The 17,324-nt window shown below is 39.4% G+C and overlaps 1 protein-coding gene across 2 annotated transcripts; it reads left to right on the top strand.

Annotated features, from left to right (window-relative positions):
• The first annotated feature begins 14,364 nt into the window (after positions 1-14,364).
• On the top strand, positions 14,365-16,807 carry LOC124300252 (ras-related protein Rab-31). 2 transcript variants are annotated; one of them, XM_046754125.1, is made up of 3 exons: positions 14,365-14,570; positions 15,091-15,218; positions 15,356-16,807. In XM_046754125.1, the coding sequence occupies exons 1-3, from the start codon at positions 14,528-14,530 to the stop codon at positions 15,857-15,859; spliced, it is 675 nt and encodes a 224-aa protein (XP_046610081.1). In that variant the 5' UTR covers positions 14,365-14,527; the 3' UTR covers positions 15,860-16,807. The 2 variants fall into 2 exon arrangements, with proteins under 2 accessions (XP_046610081.1, XP_046610082.1); XM_046754126.1 differs by lacking the exon at positions 14,365-14,570 and adding an exon at positions 14,614-15,012.
• The last annotated feature ends 517 nt before the right edge of the window (positions 16,808-17,324 follow it).

The following is a 17,324-nucleotide window of genomic DNA, read 5'->3' as shown; positions in this document are numbered from 1 at the left end:
AACTGTGTATATATATACATATATATAAATAATATAAATATTATACAGAAGTTCCTAAGTATAATAAATAAATTATATAAAAAGCAAATTCTGTACAACATTTCGCCAGCTGTATGATTTATATTTTTATTCGCATAATAAATATAAGCCCAATCATCGATCGATCGCAAAACATTGTGGAAAGATGAAGGAAAGAACAAAAAAAAAAAAAAAGTATAACATCAAATCACGCAGGAAATAATTATCGAATTTCACGGAAAACTTGACGTTGGTTTGCAAATCCATCTCGAAGCTATAAGGTAAGAGAAATCTTTTTGTAATTACAATATTTCCGAAACTTATATATTATGTATAAGTTCTCCGATGTCCGCACTAATGGATCTATGTCTTCTTTTTTTTTTTTTCCATTTACGAATCTACATTAAGGTACTTCAAATTATGCGTGTGTTGTTCTTTTAATAAAATAGAAAAGTTGCCGAATTTTTCCATTACTTGTGCAACGTATGTTGTTAAAAGAAAAAAAGAAAAAAAAACCAAGAAGATCGGTTTCTTTTTTTTTCCCCCCCTTACATCCTACGCGAAATAATAGATCGAGCGATGGATAAATTATAGTAACAACAATACCTTGAAGTTAGTAACGCTCTTGACTGAATAAACAAGGAACATTGTACCAGCAAAAACGAAGGTAAAGGAAGGGGGATTTAAATTTTCATCATTGGATTTTAGCATTGCAGGCATCGCTCGGATACGAAAATTGTGCCAAGATTTGCATAATGTGGTCTCTGATTGGATATACGCTTTGTAAATGAGAGCTGTAACCCCGTCTGCCTTTCCTCATCGCCCGCCATCCCCTCGACGATGGTGTTTCAACGCCCCACCTCAAAAATTTACACGTCCTAGCCTAATCACAGTTTATTTACAATTTCAAATGATCTTTGTTACTTCTTATAAGCCCAAAAAACCACTAAGTAACACGTTTTAGCCAGAATGATCGAGTTTTGTTTTTTTTTTTTTATCAATTTTACATCCGCCATATTGAAATTCAGACTTCAGATTCGCGATAAGCGGCCCCAAAGAAACCCCCTAGTAACAAAATTCAGGCCCAAAATATTGAGTTGAAAAAAAGTATGACTGAAAGCGTGTACGTTTACTCGACTAACACACATTACACATCTTCGTAAAGTCTTCGAATCCCTCAAGGATCCCTCACGATGGCCGAATCAATCGTTCCGTAATTCACGAATATTGTAAAATGTCCTCATGACGTCAGAACCTGGTAGTCGGCGCCATTTTATCGTCCCGTAACCCAAGTTTTTATCTTTAATGGAAGCAAATCGTAATTCTTGGAGTGTCATATTTAAACTAACGAGACATAACCAATAATATACCTATTCAACCATCCACGCGTGAAAAAACACGGTCGACTCACGGAGACTGCACGAAGAGACCAAACTCCGTGCAAACAAATATCTTCCTGAAATAAGATGGCGCTAGCGTTCCGTATGAACCAAAAAAAAAGTAAGGCCGCAGTTTGAATTGAAAACTTTCTGACCAATCTCGCTGGAAGATCATCGATTGGCATGCCTGAAGCCAATGAAACCTCGATGCAGAAGTCGGATAACTGGCGACGCTAGTGGTGAAAAAAAAAAAAGTAAAAAAAAAAAAATAAACCTAACGCTTACGATTACTGTGACAAGTTTTTTCAATTCTCCCATTTGAGTTCGGTCTCCGTGGGTCAGCTGTCAGCCTTATTGCATCGGTTTGATTTTTTTCCACCAGATGGCGCGTATTGCAAAGCGACAATACCAATAGAAGGATACAGAAGGAAGGAGAAAAAAGAGAGAGTGACGGAAAGAGGAGAGAGATTCTCTCTTTCCCGACTGTCTGCAGCAATCGTCCCACCTGCAATGCCTATAGACACGCGTACCTATTTGTCTGCCTACGTAGAGACGGTCCACCGGGGCAGGGAGGGGGTGTGCTATCAGTATTTATGACATGCTAATCCCCAGTTACGAATTCTGCGACGACGCGGATGAATGCGCGCGCGGTGTTCGCGTCGAAAATGCCGATAGCACGAGATAGAATTAACCTGCAGTAAAAGCTACTCTGCCATGGTACATGCCGCGCCATTCTATTTCATTCCATGCCATGCCATGTTCCGTTCTGCTCTGCAGGTTTCGTTTGCCATTGTACAAGGAGCAGAGTCGGTCGTTCGGAAACGCGGCCTTGCTTATATTCTCCGGTAGGTTCCAAGATAAGCAAGAGAAAGGGAAGAAGAAGAAAGAGGAGGTAGAGGAGAAGGAGGAAAGTTATATTTGATGAATACAGATCAATGTCTTCCCGCATTTCCCGTCCCATTCCTCAGCCTTTCCGATCATCCGGTTACTTCTTTATAACTTTTTCTCTCTGTCTCTCTTGAAACTTGATCCAGAGTTTCATCCTTTTTCACTTCATCAATATTCTCAAGCTCGCGATAAAAGGTACAAAAAAAAAAATAAATAAATAAAAATAAACGTGAAAACAAATAAAAAGGGCACGAAGAGGTTACCACACGGCGGGTTCAACCTCATTGGTTGTGATTATATTCACACATTTCAAAGTAACTACATATCCAGGGTACGCGTAGGTGTAGTTCATCGGATGTAATTCTGATACTCAATGTCGGAGCGAATCAGATCAAGGAATAATAAAATATACCAGAAGAGAACGATCATCATTGTCAATTCATAACAAGCACTGACTATCATTGATGGAATCAAACGAGATAGTCCGCGGGTGAGTTGTTTCAAAACGACGAGTTCATTGGTAAAATACCAGACGAACGACCATCTCAATCCATTGACGAACTTTGGACACTGACAATAACGGCGGTATAAACGTAACTCAGGTTTCGTTTTTTCAAAGTGATATCACGACGCGGAGAGACCATGACCGTACATCTTTGATGTAGGCTTGACTTCGCTGAGAGGATACTGCGCGAAGTCCTTGGCGTAGTTTTGAGGACTCCTTTGAGGAAGTGCGATCGAGGCAATGTCAAATCGGCCAATAATAACACCCGTTTCATACCGTTAAAGTCAGTGTCGCAGTTTGTCAGGATGGTCAAGTCATTCACCCATTAATTTCGATGAACTGTTCAGACCGTCGATGCAGGTTAACCGTCAGACCTTCTCGACTGATCTATCGGATGATCTACGCAGATTGTGACCGTGATCAATGATTTTACATGGTTCTTGTGAAGTGTGTTTAAAACGTCTGGTACTATCGCGTGCTTTTTCTATCATTAACCTAATAATAAATGTTCGTAATAAATGACCCTGATTAATACAGAGGATTCGTTGCCTCAATCACATGTTTCAATGATCACTGTATACAGGAATCTTTTAGTGGCAAACCATATACGGTATTATATATGACGTGATAACCATCAAGAATAAGAAGCTTGCACTACGACGACCACAACAATCATCATCATCATCATCATCATCATCGGCAGTAGCATCAACGGCAGCGGCAGCGGCAGAGAATATAACCGTAAATCTTTATTTATCAAACGCAAATGTTATACGACTCGAATCATCAACACTCGTCCAAAGCAAGCGTTGTTTGTACAGGTAGAGACGCGTAGTTATATCATACCAAAAGATTTTTGCCGTTATATACATAACTCGAGAAGCCAAGAGATCAAAAAATTTGAACTTTGCTTTTTCATTATACTTGTTATCCTACTTTTCACCATCCACTCATCGTGAATGGCGAAAATTCAATATTTACAAAACGTAAGAAAATATTGAAATCTTTTTTTTTTTAGCATCATACGTCAATCTCCCTCAAAAAAAAAAGGCAAAGATAGAATAATAAATTCATTTCTTAACATTTTCTCGCAGGCGTAGGTACAAATAAAGGCATAAACAATTGTTACGTAATCGAAACTTTTCAACGTCAAAGCATTCGCTAAATGCGAAAAAAAAGAAACATCTAAAAAAAAAAAAAAAAAAAAATTGGAAACCACGCAGTTACATTACATATAATACCGTGCACGTGAAAAACGAGTATCGTCATTCACGACGATATTATAGATATTGCACAGAACCTAGAAATCCACATCTATCCACGTAGTTGCAGCATTTTGGGTAATTGATTCGCCGAGAAAATCGAAAGAAATTGGAAAGAGAGAGAGAGAGAGTGTACGGCTCATGTATACATCGCGTAGACACAAATATCCTGATAAATATAATCAACGATGATTATATTTGCGGGTGAATAGCTGCATCCGAACGCTATATATCATGTGCCATATATCATACCTCGTACCATAGAGCACCATGCATTACAGATATTGTATAATAGATTACATGTATGGGGCGATCCATCTAAACAACTCAAATGATCCTCTGATCCTCTGCGTTATCTACGATTTTGCTGACAGTTTTTTTTTTTTTTTGTCCTCTTTTCAATTTACTTTTCATCACCCTCGATGATGTAAGAAAAGCATCGGTTTAATTCGGCCGTAAATTACTTTTTCTAATGTCAACGAATCCCGAGGTTTTCAAACCCCGAGAATCCGAAACACAAGTTTTTTTACAAGAAAATGATGGGCATGAAAAATCTACGCGATATAGTATCAATAACGACTACACGGCGCGTAATGACTAAAAGGCGAATGATCTGCGGAGTGGAATTTGGGGGGGGGAGGGGTTGATGGGACGCGTATAAAAAAAAGAGGAAGTCAAGATAAGAGGGTGGAGGTGGAGGCGGAGGCGGAGGCGGCGGCGGCGGCGAGGGGTTAGAAGAGGCACTCATGTTTATATGCATTGTATTGCTAAAACCCTTTTAACCGAATTACATTTAGCGATTCTAGTGCCGCCGCCGTCTTCGTCCTCGTTCCCGTCGTCGTCGTCCTCCTCCTCGCGAACGTTGTCGGGCTTCCCGCGTCGCGGAGGATGCGGCGAGGAAATGCCGGGTATACGACATACGCGCGATACCCATACCTGCCTCTGACATACATACATGTATGCACACGTATTGTAGATGTATAAAGGAGAGACGGAGCAGGACTGTAAGGAGATGGAAGCGACGGCGATGCGCGGAAGGAAGCTAGACGAGAAACTGTTCGTATGGAAGAGAGCCGAGTTTTCCTCTCCTCTCCTCTCCTCTCCTCTCCCCGGCGCTCTTCCACCACCACCTCTCATCTCTCTCGGCCTTCCGCAGGATCTTCCTCCACCCTCTACGCCGTCCTCGCGACGCGACGCGCGGGGAAGTTGGAAGGCATCTCTGATTCTCTGGGTAAACAAGTGCTTAGGTGATTCACTGCTTGCTCGATTCTATCGCAGTAGGTAGGTAGGTAGGTAGGTAGGTGGGTAGGTGGGTAGGTGGGTAGGTATGCGGAATGGAATATATACACCCACACACACGTGTATGTACATACATATATATATATACATATATATATGCTCTTACGTGCATACGTGTGCGTGTAACACGCGTGAGCGTAGAGATGTGTGCAGACGGTACCAACGCGTTACGCCGGGCGTCGTCATCGTTTGTTTCCAGACGCCAGACGCCATTGCGGTTTCAATCTACGTATTGCGTATGTGTTGAGATGCGCTACATCCTACCGGTGACGTTGTTATACTCAAGTATAATGTACGTAAATAATGCAATAACGATGAATGTAACACGACTCAACGAGAAATATGAAAAGTAAAATTAAAAGGAAAATCGTTGCATTAACTGTGATATCAATATGTGGGGAATCCCGTGCGAACCCGATCAACCTCCAGCCCTGATCACTTTTGGTTTTCTGCAAAAAAAAAAATTTGCAAACGGAAATAACAAAATCAAGCAAAAGAATGTATTACAACGTGTGTATCGATGCTGCTTCGAAAAGAAGTTTGCGGTTAAATAATAAGATATTCGTTATGTCATTCCGTAAAATGATGAGTAAAATTAGAAACGCGTGTACAATATAAAAAGAAGGGAGCAGGAGCAGCTTCTGTACGGGATCAGGTACTATACTTACAATTAGATATAAAAACGAGGGTCCTTTTAGCCGGATTATATTTGCTTAACCCCCGCGAGTTATCTCTCGTGTTTGGCACGTATGCCTGTACACATGCATATATATATACATGTATACCTATACGCACACATATGTGTATATCCATACGCACATATGTATGTACGTATATATATACACGGGCGAAAGAATAGCGCGGATAAACGATTCTCATCACTTTTCCCTCACTCATGATTCCGACTCACCACCACCACACATCACGTGCACCTATCCAGTAGATGGATAATAGGAATGGCCATATATGTACCTACTCTCGTATACCGATATAAATTTTCAGCGGCGCGGACTTACGAGAAAGAAAACAAATTTTGCGGAAAAAAGCTCGAAATTCCTCGATCTTAAGGTGTACGTTAAAATGTAAATTGATAGGTGAAACAAACGGTTTTTGATTATTTTTTTTTTTTTTTTTCAATCGACAATAATTATCATTTGATAACTCTTTGTGTTTCGATGTTTTTGTTTTTTCTATTCTGTTTTTTCGCGCATCAATTATCACGAATTGTACAAATCAAACCCCAAATTTGAATCGGGAATAATACAACCAGAGCAAGAAAATGTACTCAACCCCCTGAGTCACACATTATTGTGCCGAGTAAACTTTAGTAGCATGACAGTATTCTATGATATTTGGGGTTGCCGATCACGAATCTGAAATTAGATTTTGAAAATTCAAGCTGATGGATCTGTTATGGTTAACGAGAATTTAAAAATAGATCGAATCCGATCAAAAAACTCTAGGCAGTGGTTTTCGGGATCGTTGATTGGATTCGCCGTACTGTGTTTTCAAAATTTGATTTCAGATTCGTAATCATGCAAAACACGTATACGCGTAGCGGGGTAACTTTCTCGTAAATGAATTATTCCTTCAATATCCACGATTTTTTTTTTTTGCAATCAATTTGTTTCTATCACTAATAATAACTCACATTACATCGCAACAATTGCTGTCGAGTATCAAAAACCTGTTTGTTACACTATCGGAAATATCAAAAAACGCCAAATATAAATATCTTTTCAAAAGTTCTCTAAAGATCAATGAAATAAAAAAAAATAAGGTTCTAAAAATGTTGATAAGAATACACATACCGCTGCGACTCAAGCCGTTAATTCTTGATTCTTTCACATACGATTATAAATCTTACAATGTTGCATTACTGTGCGGGGGATGTACGAGGAACGAATACGGCCCTGCATCGAGTTGGCTCGCGCACACCTCGCGGCAGAGGCCGTCGTCATTAGCGCTAACAAGGTTACCACCCCCCCCCCCCCCCCCCCCACCCCCCACCCCCTTGGGGGGTGAAAAGCGCCCCCAGTCTACGCTGCGGAATATACAGATATACCTGCCTTACCGGCTAGAATCGCCGCCGACGTCGTCCCTAGAACAAGAAGAGAGAGAGAGAAGGAGAGAGAAAAGGAAGGGATAATAAGATCTGCGACAATCAACCCAGCGACGAGGACGACGTCGACGATACGCGAAGCAGTCGTTGTCAGAGGGAACAAACGGGCGACGTCCGCCACGTTAAATGTCCGTATGCCGTGCCTGCGCAAAGTCAACCCCATTCTCGTCGTTCTAGTGCAGCGTCGATTCCAATAGTTGGACCTAACTTCTTCTATCTCTGTCTTCTCTACATACATGCACGTACACTTGGGGACGATGAATCTGAGACTGCTGATTTTTTTTACACCGGACAGTTACGTTGGCAACGCGGAGAAACCTACAGCGCCACTGTCGGCCGAACGCGAAACGAACTCGATCTCAATAAGCGTGACATAACCCATGACCGTCGAATCTAACCTTGGAATACCGCGGAAATGATTACTTGTTGGATTGACACGTCAATTCTAAGGTTAGATTCGACGGTCATGGGTTATGTTACGTTTATTGAGATCGAGTTTGTTTCGCGATCGGCCGACTGTGGCGCTGTAGGTTTTTCTGTGTTGCCAACGTAACTGTCTGGTGTAAAAAAATTATCCGTCTCAGATTCATCGCTTCCAAGCGTACACTGGACGGTATCGACTATTCTTTTTTCAATATTCACGACTAAAATATTGTTCCAAATGACGGAAAAATCAGTGTACTGATAAAATCAGAATGTATTTCTGTAGGGAATTGCACGCTAGACAAAAAAAAAAAACGATTCTTATCATTTTACGGTAAATCTACTCTTTCAAAAGTTATTTGAGGTTCCTTTCATCACAATTAAAAGAAGGGATCGATTTCATAGGAGTTTCGCGAAATTATTAAACCACCGTCTTTTTCTTTCGTTGCAAGAATGCAATTTTTTTTCCGTACGTCCGGCTAAACTTTCACAAATCATCTACTCGTCTATACACACGCTTGTTGTAAAAAAACATAAATTAACTGGCTCGGTTGGCTATAATTATCGTTAATCGTCTGATACATCATTTTTATACATATAATAACGAATTTGGGGAAAGTTTGTTAATTTTCTATATACAGAGAAATCTTCACGGATAATACCTATGATACCACGTTCTTTTAGAAATAGCAAGACATATTTTTCAATCCGTACGTTTATTTATTCAAATTGATATATAATAAGTATTCCGCACCCGTTCGGAAGATGATTCACGAATTGATTCACAAGTCTGCGATTCTTTTTTTTATTTCACTTGTTTCTAATTCTCTCTCAAAATCAATTTTCTCAAATTTTTTACACATAAGGATAATTTCGTATGCGTTGTTTCGTGATACGAGAATACTGATTATTTTACTTCTACAACAATTACGAGTAGGTATGTGACTGCACGTATAATACTCAAGTAATAGTTCTTTTTTTTCTCTTTTTTTTTCATCATGTAGCCAGACAAGTTAAATACTTGTACAACCGATCTTTATATAACGTTGTACTTTGCACGATGTTGAAACGTTAACTATTTGACTAGCGCAGGAAATTATCGGACACACATGAGCATGTAATGAAAAAAGTGAATCAGGAGGAAAAAAATAAGCAACTGTCGTTGGGCACGAGCCAGCGTCAAGACGACTACAAAAATCGCTTTCGGGGTTTCGAAAGACACGCGATTCTCAACCGATTCGATGTAAATTACATATTACACCTAACACAGCTGTTCGATTTTAAAAAAATATTGCAATACACGTTAAGGATGTATTTTGCTATTTCTGATAGTATACTGATAGGTTTTCAGTACTCGAGAGTAATTGCTGCGATTTAATATAAATTATTATTCATGGAAACAAATTGATTGGAAGAAAATCGTGAAAATTGAAGGAATAATTCATTATCGAGAAGGTTACCCCTCTACGCGTAAGTATACATGTTTTACATGAATTAAAAGTCTTTGGGTTCCCTGATTACGAATCTGCAATCATATTTTCAAAACTCATTACGGCGGACCCAATCAGTGACTCCAAAAACCTTTAAACAGAGTTTTATCTAACGGATTCGATCAAAATCGAAATTTTCGTCCTCCATATTGGATCCGCGATCTTGAATTTTTGACATCTGCTTTCAGATTCGTAATCAGCGTCTCCAAAAACCAGAGAATGCCATCTTGTCATCAAAATTTGACTCGGCACAATAAAGTATAACTCAAAGGGTTAAACACCCCCATAGATTCTTAAAACCGCACAGATATGATCTCGACTCGAGGATAATTGGGATTTGGGATTCAGAGGTTCCGGCGTAAGTGTGATAAATAAACGGGTAAGTTGGGCGAGTCGGCCTGCAGCAGCAGCATCATCATCCGGTAAATATAAATGGCTATAGATCATGGCTGCACGGATCGAGAGTTGGAGAGTGGCCGAATCACCGTGAAGAGCTGTTCCAGTTCGGTCGGCAGCAGACGCCGAGCGAGTTAGTCGAAGGTGGTTCCTCCCATCCCATCCCATCCCATCTCATTCCATTCCATCCCAGGCTCGCAGTTCCCGAAGGAGAGGCGATAGTTGATTGTGTGTAAGTGGTTGAAGCCGGGCGCGAGAGCGAGAAGGACGAGAGAGGGAGGAGTGGGAGAACAGGGTGAAGAGGGTGAAGTGGGTGAAGAGGGTGATGGCGAGGGGGAGGGAGGCGTGGGATCAGCAGTCGGGAGCTGGAAGGAGCTAACCGCATCCTAATCAACGTAAAATGGCGCCGGGAACAGAGGCTCCTGAGGTCACGCCGCCATTGTTGATCGCCCTCCCTCCACCACTCCACTCCACTCCACTCCGCTCTACTCCACATCGGCATCAACCCCCCTCCCCGCGGTTATATCATACAGCCAAACACACAAACACACACAGCATTACAGACACGATATCTCTGTACAGTTATACGCAGGGTGATTCGGGTTAAACGCTAAGGGTTATATTTATACGTGTAAGATATATACACATATATATGGGTGTGTGTGTGTGTGTACGTATGCGTATATTTCTCAAAGGGTTGATATGCACAGCAGATTTTACCTCTCCCATCCTACGAGAGTTATACAATTATCATTAAATCTCCGCTACTTATGTCCAAGTTGTTGGATGATTAAGAGTCTGGGATATTAGACCGTGAGAGGTTTGATTCACGGTGGTTTGGAGGGTAAAAAAAAAAAAAAAAAAAAATCTCATCGATTATACCGAAGTACGAGAATGAGCATACAAGTAGTATATAATTCCGTGGACAAAATTGATTCCGACGAATGCAACGACTTTAAGAAGAAAGAGTACCTTATATTGAAGAAAGAAATTTCGATATGCTTACAAAGTGATTCCTTCACGCGAGAAAACGAAGCAAGAATCGAATTGTTACATCGATCAGAATGATTGAATATATAGCATGCACGATTACGACATGTAGTTATGGTGAAAATTTTCATACAGTTCGGAAAGATTGTTTATTCAAGCGATGAAACTGTCGAAATAAGGTGCGTATGTACCTTAATATTCTTGTAATACGCAAGTGGCGAGATTCTTCGTGTACGTTACGTCAGCCCCCCTGTCTTGACAAAATCGATCTTTACAAAGACTGTAAGTCAGTAAATCGTTAGTAAAGATTAAGATGAAAAAGCGTTTCGCACATCAGCACAATATTGTTTCATCAGATTTGAGAGTAGGTATGTATATATATATATACACACGTTTATATCGTCAATGTAAATTCATTCCCCCACACATGAAATAATAATATATTCTCTGAAAAATTTTTAGAGAGTCATCGAATTTGCCTAATTGGTTGTAAAACGAGCTGTTATACCTGTCTCTTTCTTTCCTTATTTCTGCCGATTTTCTGTCCCCCACTGTTTTTTTTATTTATTTATTCATTTTTTTTTTTTTTTCAACAACAAAACAAATATCCTCGATCTAGTACGTATAACGTATACCAGTTAATGCGTATAAAAACTAGTCATGCGAGTTAAACGAGTACCTGCACCTGTTACGTGGACATTTTTTTACCCACGCGTATATATAATAATCATCATACGTGCGTACACATGTCTGCAATTTTTTACATTATCCTTTAGTGCCTACTCGCAACGATTCAAAGTTAAGATCTCTCGAGAAACTCACGAGATATCGGCAAAAAAATATATGATATATTATATATGTATATGGGACGATAGTGATAATCGGTTTGTCGTACAAGGGGCGCAAAGATTTCGATAAACCGAATTAGCATATTTGAATTCGAATAAAGAATTTTAACCCGCAGAGGGTTATTTACGAAATATATACTCCGTAACGTACGTAACAATTTGTTTAACCGTCAAATTGCATATTTACTCAAGTAATACGCGTGATGTAGGCAGGTATGTATTATACGTCGGATTAAAATTAAAAAGTGGGTTAGAGGTATAATGTTAAAATGTAAAAATGAAAATATGTGCTGTGTATGTACAGTATATGTATAAACATGTAATTGCCCGTCTCTACGACGAATGAAAATAAAATAAAGAAACGAAGACTTTGGAAAAAATATTGACGAGAAAATAGCACGTATGGGAAAAAGGTTTAAATGAGAAAATTTCACTCGGTAGATTGATTTCGACCTTCTGAGTCACGTATCTTGCACTGTATATGGATACATATGTGAATCACGACGTATGAATGCGCAGTAAAAATGACTCTACGAAATTTACATGTACGAAACATAGCGGTGATTTCTATTTATACATGGCAATATACATGTATGTATATACAATATACATGTTTCAGTCGACAAGAATCCAAATGGTACGAAACAAGCCAATTTCACTATAGTCGCCGAGTGGCGTCGGATTGTTAGGGGTGAAGGGAGGGAATTTCTGCACCTGAATAACAAGTCTATTTCAGTCGATATATTAGCGCGGGGTGATATTTCTCTTACTTTCATTTCCCTTTTCTTTTTTTTTTTCACGATTGTATCGTTTTGTTTTTTTTTTTTTTGTTTGTTTCGCTATACCGACACCAGCGCATAGAGTCGGGGACGAACAGAGAGTCTAGCGGGGTATAGTAAAAGGGGATGAGGCAGACGGTTCGAATCACAGAAAATTACATCGCATAAAAATTCAGTCTCAAGTGGGGTGTATAACCCGATCCACCGTCCCCCTCCTGCACACTTGCCCGGTAAACGGTTCATTTCACAAGAAGCAACGCTCAGATCGGATCGCATCGGACCCCCCCCCCTATATATATATAACAGGCAGTCGCGAGAGGCATGATGAAATTTTACGACTTTGTACGTTTAGCGTGTTTGTATAATAATAAATGCGGTGTAGGAGAAAGAAAGATTTTCTCTGCGCTATACGATTAACCCTTTGAGTTACAAATTATCATATTATACCGAGTCAAATTTTATAACAAGATAGTAATTTATGTAAAACATGTATACGCGTAGAAGGGTAACCTTCTCGTAAACGAATTATTCCTTCAATTTTCACGATTTTTTCAATCAATTTGTTTCTAACAATATTAATTTACAGTATATCGCAATAATTACTCTCGAGTATTGAAAACCTCTTCAGCAATGACATTCGTATCAATATTGTGTGATCAGGAATTATGCGACAACATCGATATCATGTAAAAAAAAACTTAATCTGAGCAAATTCGAAGGACACAAGCTAATTGTAAGACGTGAATAACTAGACAACGGATTGTATCATTATAACGTTCAGTTATTAAATTCTGATGTTTTTAATCCAATTCTTAAGTTTAAGGACAAAATTTTACAGACCTAAGTTATCTCTGAAGTTAATAAAAATGAATTTACCTAAGTGTGCAGTCATATTTACGCATCATCGCTGTACTATAATGCAAGATTCCCGGAATGTTTTCCAAACAGAGTTTGGAGATCTGCTCAGTGAGAAAAATAAGCCCAAGATTATTAGAATCAGATAAAAAAAAAAAAAAAGTCAGATTTCATTCATTTCGAAGATTCTGTTTATGCAACCGTTTTCCGATTGCCGCATTATTCAATTTTTCTCAATACATTTCATCTTATCGGAGAAAGTGATTGAAACGAAATATATTGTGCACGTAAATATGAATAAATAGGAATGTCACGCGACAGTTAAACTGTGGTAAAAAATTACTCACCGCTGAATCACGAAGCATTTCGGTTCTTAGATGATTGACCTCCTGCATCCTCGCCAAACTGCATCTGGTACTGGACATCAGATCCGGCACAAACACAAACACGAACAAACTCACACACGTGACACTGCACTGCTGCAACAGGGTTGAAAAAAAAGGCCGAATAAGTAAATTGATTGCGAGTTGATTGGCAGCGGGAAGGGGGAAAGGAACCGACTCTACCGACCGTCAGTGACCGAATGAAACGAACGCGCGAATCGCCAAGCGACGGTCGATGAGCAACTAACGTTGCCGGCCATTTTCCTAACCGACGCCACTCATGAGAGGCAGTTTAACTGAGAACCTCTGCTAAATATATATATAAACTGCTAGTTTTACAAACGTAGGGATATTAACGGGTGCTTGAAACTTGCGGTATTCTTGTATGCCGACTCGATTTTACACTGAGATCCCATAAGAAGAGTCTGCAACTACTGTTGTCGAATAACCCCTAAAACGCCCCGACCCATCGAACCATTACGAAAAGAAACCTGTAGGATTAGGAGTGTTCACGTATCTTCGGTCAACGCTAAAAATGAGACAAGTCGACTGCTCTGAAGATGACGTGAACGTAGAACGAGGAGAAAAACAAAGGGAGAACAGACAAGTCGACGTCGTACCGACGGTCGATAAAGAAAGACGGACTGATGCAAAGCGCGTCACGTGTTTCGTTCGACGTGAGTCGTCCGATAACACACAACAGAATAATAATGATAATAACGTGGGGAAAAACTGGGAGGATGCGGTACGTACGACTTTCCGTTGCGCTGTTGCCCGAGTGTTGTTATTGTTCGTTGTCCTTTTGCCGAGTGATCGATCATCCCGCGGATTTAGTTACGCGTTCATAGGACTCGTGGATATGCGAATATACGACTGTTACGATAAATAGGATGAAAACGATTGAGGGAAAGGTCGTCATTCTCGGTGCTCAGGGTGAGAAAATCTTGTGATAACAAATAAGCTGTTCAATAAACCGTAAACAACCTGTTCATTTATTCAAAATCGGTGCAAACCGACACTCCGAGGCTAATCGTATAAATTAAGAATTTCTTCTCTCTATCTTACGCTGTTGGAATTAATTGATTATCGATTATACGATACTTTGACTGAGATGAAATTTTGAACTCGAGAACTTCTCATAACCTACGAAGCAAAACAAAAACATCGAAGAACGAAATCAGCTGTTTCGACACTCGTGACGTAAAATAAGTACCATCTCTCAAGATGATGCAACTCTGAGAGCTTTGACCTGATTATTTAATCTTCGCTTTTCATACGATATTAATAATAACGAAAGCGCGTGTTTTTATTCCTTTCTTACTCCTCTACCGTTTCTCTTCTCTCGTGGAACCATTATGGAAACTTGAAGTACACCGTACTGTATAGATTTATCGCTTTTTCTCCTTACTATCCTTGCTGCTATTTCCACTAATTAGTTATCTGTTACTTTGAGGTGTGGGAAAAACGATGGTAATCTGTCGTTACATCACAAAGATGTTCAACCGTCGCATCTCCCCGACAATCGGAGCCGCGTTTTACACCTGCAACATCAACTTGGAACGCGTCAAAGTGAAGCTGCAGGTAATATCCCACTGCCTAAACGTCGTTAGCCGCAATCGTGGTTCAAAACATGCGTCAAATCCAAACAAACTAGTCTGAAAAAACATTCTTAAACGAAGCCAAATTTTTTCTAAAACCCGCTAAATATTTCCTTTTAGATATGGGATACAGCCGGTCAGGAAAGGTTCAGATCCATGGCGCCGATGTATTACAGAAACGCCAACGTGGCGCTGCTGGTGTTTGACCTGACAAAGCACAGCTCTTTCAATGAGATTAAATCCTGGGTGATGGAGCTGAAGAGGAATGTGGACAAGACGATGGTACTGGTCCTGGTTGGAAACAAGAGCGACCTGGTGAGCCAGAGGATGGTGGACGCGGAGGAGGCGAGCCAGTACGCGACAAGCATAGGAGCCAGCTACCACGAGACGTCGGCTGTTTGCGACGACGGAGGTGTGGAGAGCGTCTTTGTCGCAGCTGCGGCAGGCTTGTCCGACCTCAGCGAAGAGAACCACGAGCGCCTAAACAGCCTGAGGATCAACGACTCGATCAGGTCTATTCTCAACAGCGACGATCAACCCGCCAGTCCATCCAGCGAAGACTGCTGTCTGGCTGACAGGAGCATAGCTCACGGTATACACGAAAAACCTCACATGTGCTGCTAGTGACGGATGAATGACGAGCGTTAAAATTTTCACAACTACTTGGAGTAATACTGAGAATCGGAGAGGAGTTATCCCGCTCTAATCGTTATACTCGCTCCAAATCATGCGGTTTCTTTTCTTACTTACATTTGTTTTTTTTTTTTTTTTATCCGTTTTCATTCGCTGTTTCTCTTCCATCTCCATTTCTTCCATTTTTTGCTAGCGTTGTTTATTACAGTTTAATTATTCTTGCTCATTACTTCATCTAGCAACCGATATATATATATATTGACAATAAAAAATATCTAGGATATTTTTTTGTATTTTAGCAAGAAGATCACTAAGCTTTGTGTGATCTATAATTACGAACGATGAGTCATTAGATACGCGTAACTTGTACTGATTAAGCGTAAGTTCAATTTTAACAAAACAAAAAAGAGAATTTGTGTCTACGAGGGAAAAAAAAAAATATACAAATATCCGAAAAAAACGAAGCAAAAATTATTGCGACTGACATTTGTAGGAAAATTTATACAGATATTTCAATAATAAGGATAGGGTAAGTTGAAGAATCTAAGTGCATCTGTATATAATTGTTAACTGTTAGAAAATTATAAGTTTAATCTGTTAAAATATCTAGTCTATAAAATTGGTGAATTCGATTATTGGTCAACTTGGAAGATGAAAAAAATTGTTTTAAACTGTTCCAAGTTTTCTTTTTTTTAAACTACTTTTTATCGTGCTCAAATCATATCGAGGCACTAACAATATATAACGTTGAAGAAAAATGTACAAATATTATACATATATATACTAGTAAATTGCGTTAAGTATAATCATCGATTAACACCTCGATGAAAGAATTGAACTAAAGAAAAATCGTTGTATTATTACTTTTTGACGAATCAATAGCGTGGTTATTTAGAAAATTGAAACGAAGCTAGTAACGTAAAGCTGATGATTTCAGGGATAAAAAAAAAAGTAACATTACTCACTATTTTCACTGCCCCTTTGTCTTTTTACCATTCTACAATTTTTACGTCAACTTTGTACATACGTCGTTTCTATTTTACATTGTTTTCCATGATCCGCGTAATATTATGAGGATAGTATTAACCTTTCTGTTTTATATGTGTGTGTGTATATATATATATATATATATATATATTGTATAGTGCACCATTTCCACTGACTAATAGGTTCAATAAATACATTACATATACTTGCAATGCAACAACTGTACAGACTTTGATACCAAAAAAACAACAATAAAAAATAAAGAAAGAAACGTATGTAAGTGTATGGATGAATAAATTTGTTTAAAAAAATCTGTACGTCTGGTCTTGATGAAGAATTTTGCAATTTCCCGCTATTCGTTCGATACAGGAATCTATAATGGAAGAACAAAAAGGAAAAGTAGAGGACCCGGATTCTTCTCTACAATCAATTCGACATCCAATTTCGCGACACAACAGAGACAAGACCC

This window comes from Neodiprion virginianus, chromosome 3, assembly GCF_021901495.1.
Source record: "Neodiprion virginianus isolate iyNeoVirg1 chromosome 3, iyNeoVirg1.1, whole genome shotgun sequence".
NCBI classification, from domain to species: Eukaryota; Metazoa; Arthropoda; class Insecta; order Hymenoptera; family Diprionidae; genus Neodiprion; species Neodiprion virginianus.
This window is presented reverse-complemented; position numbering and strand designations above follow the sequence as displayed.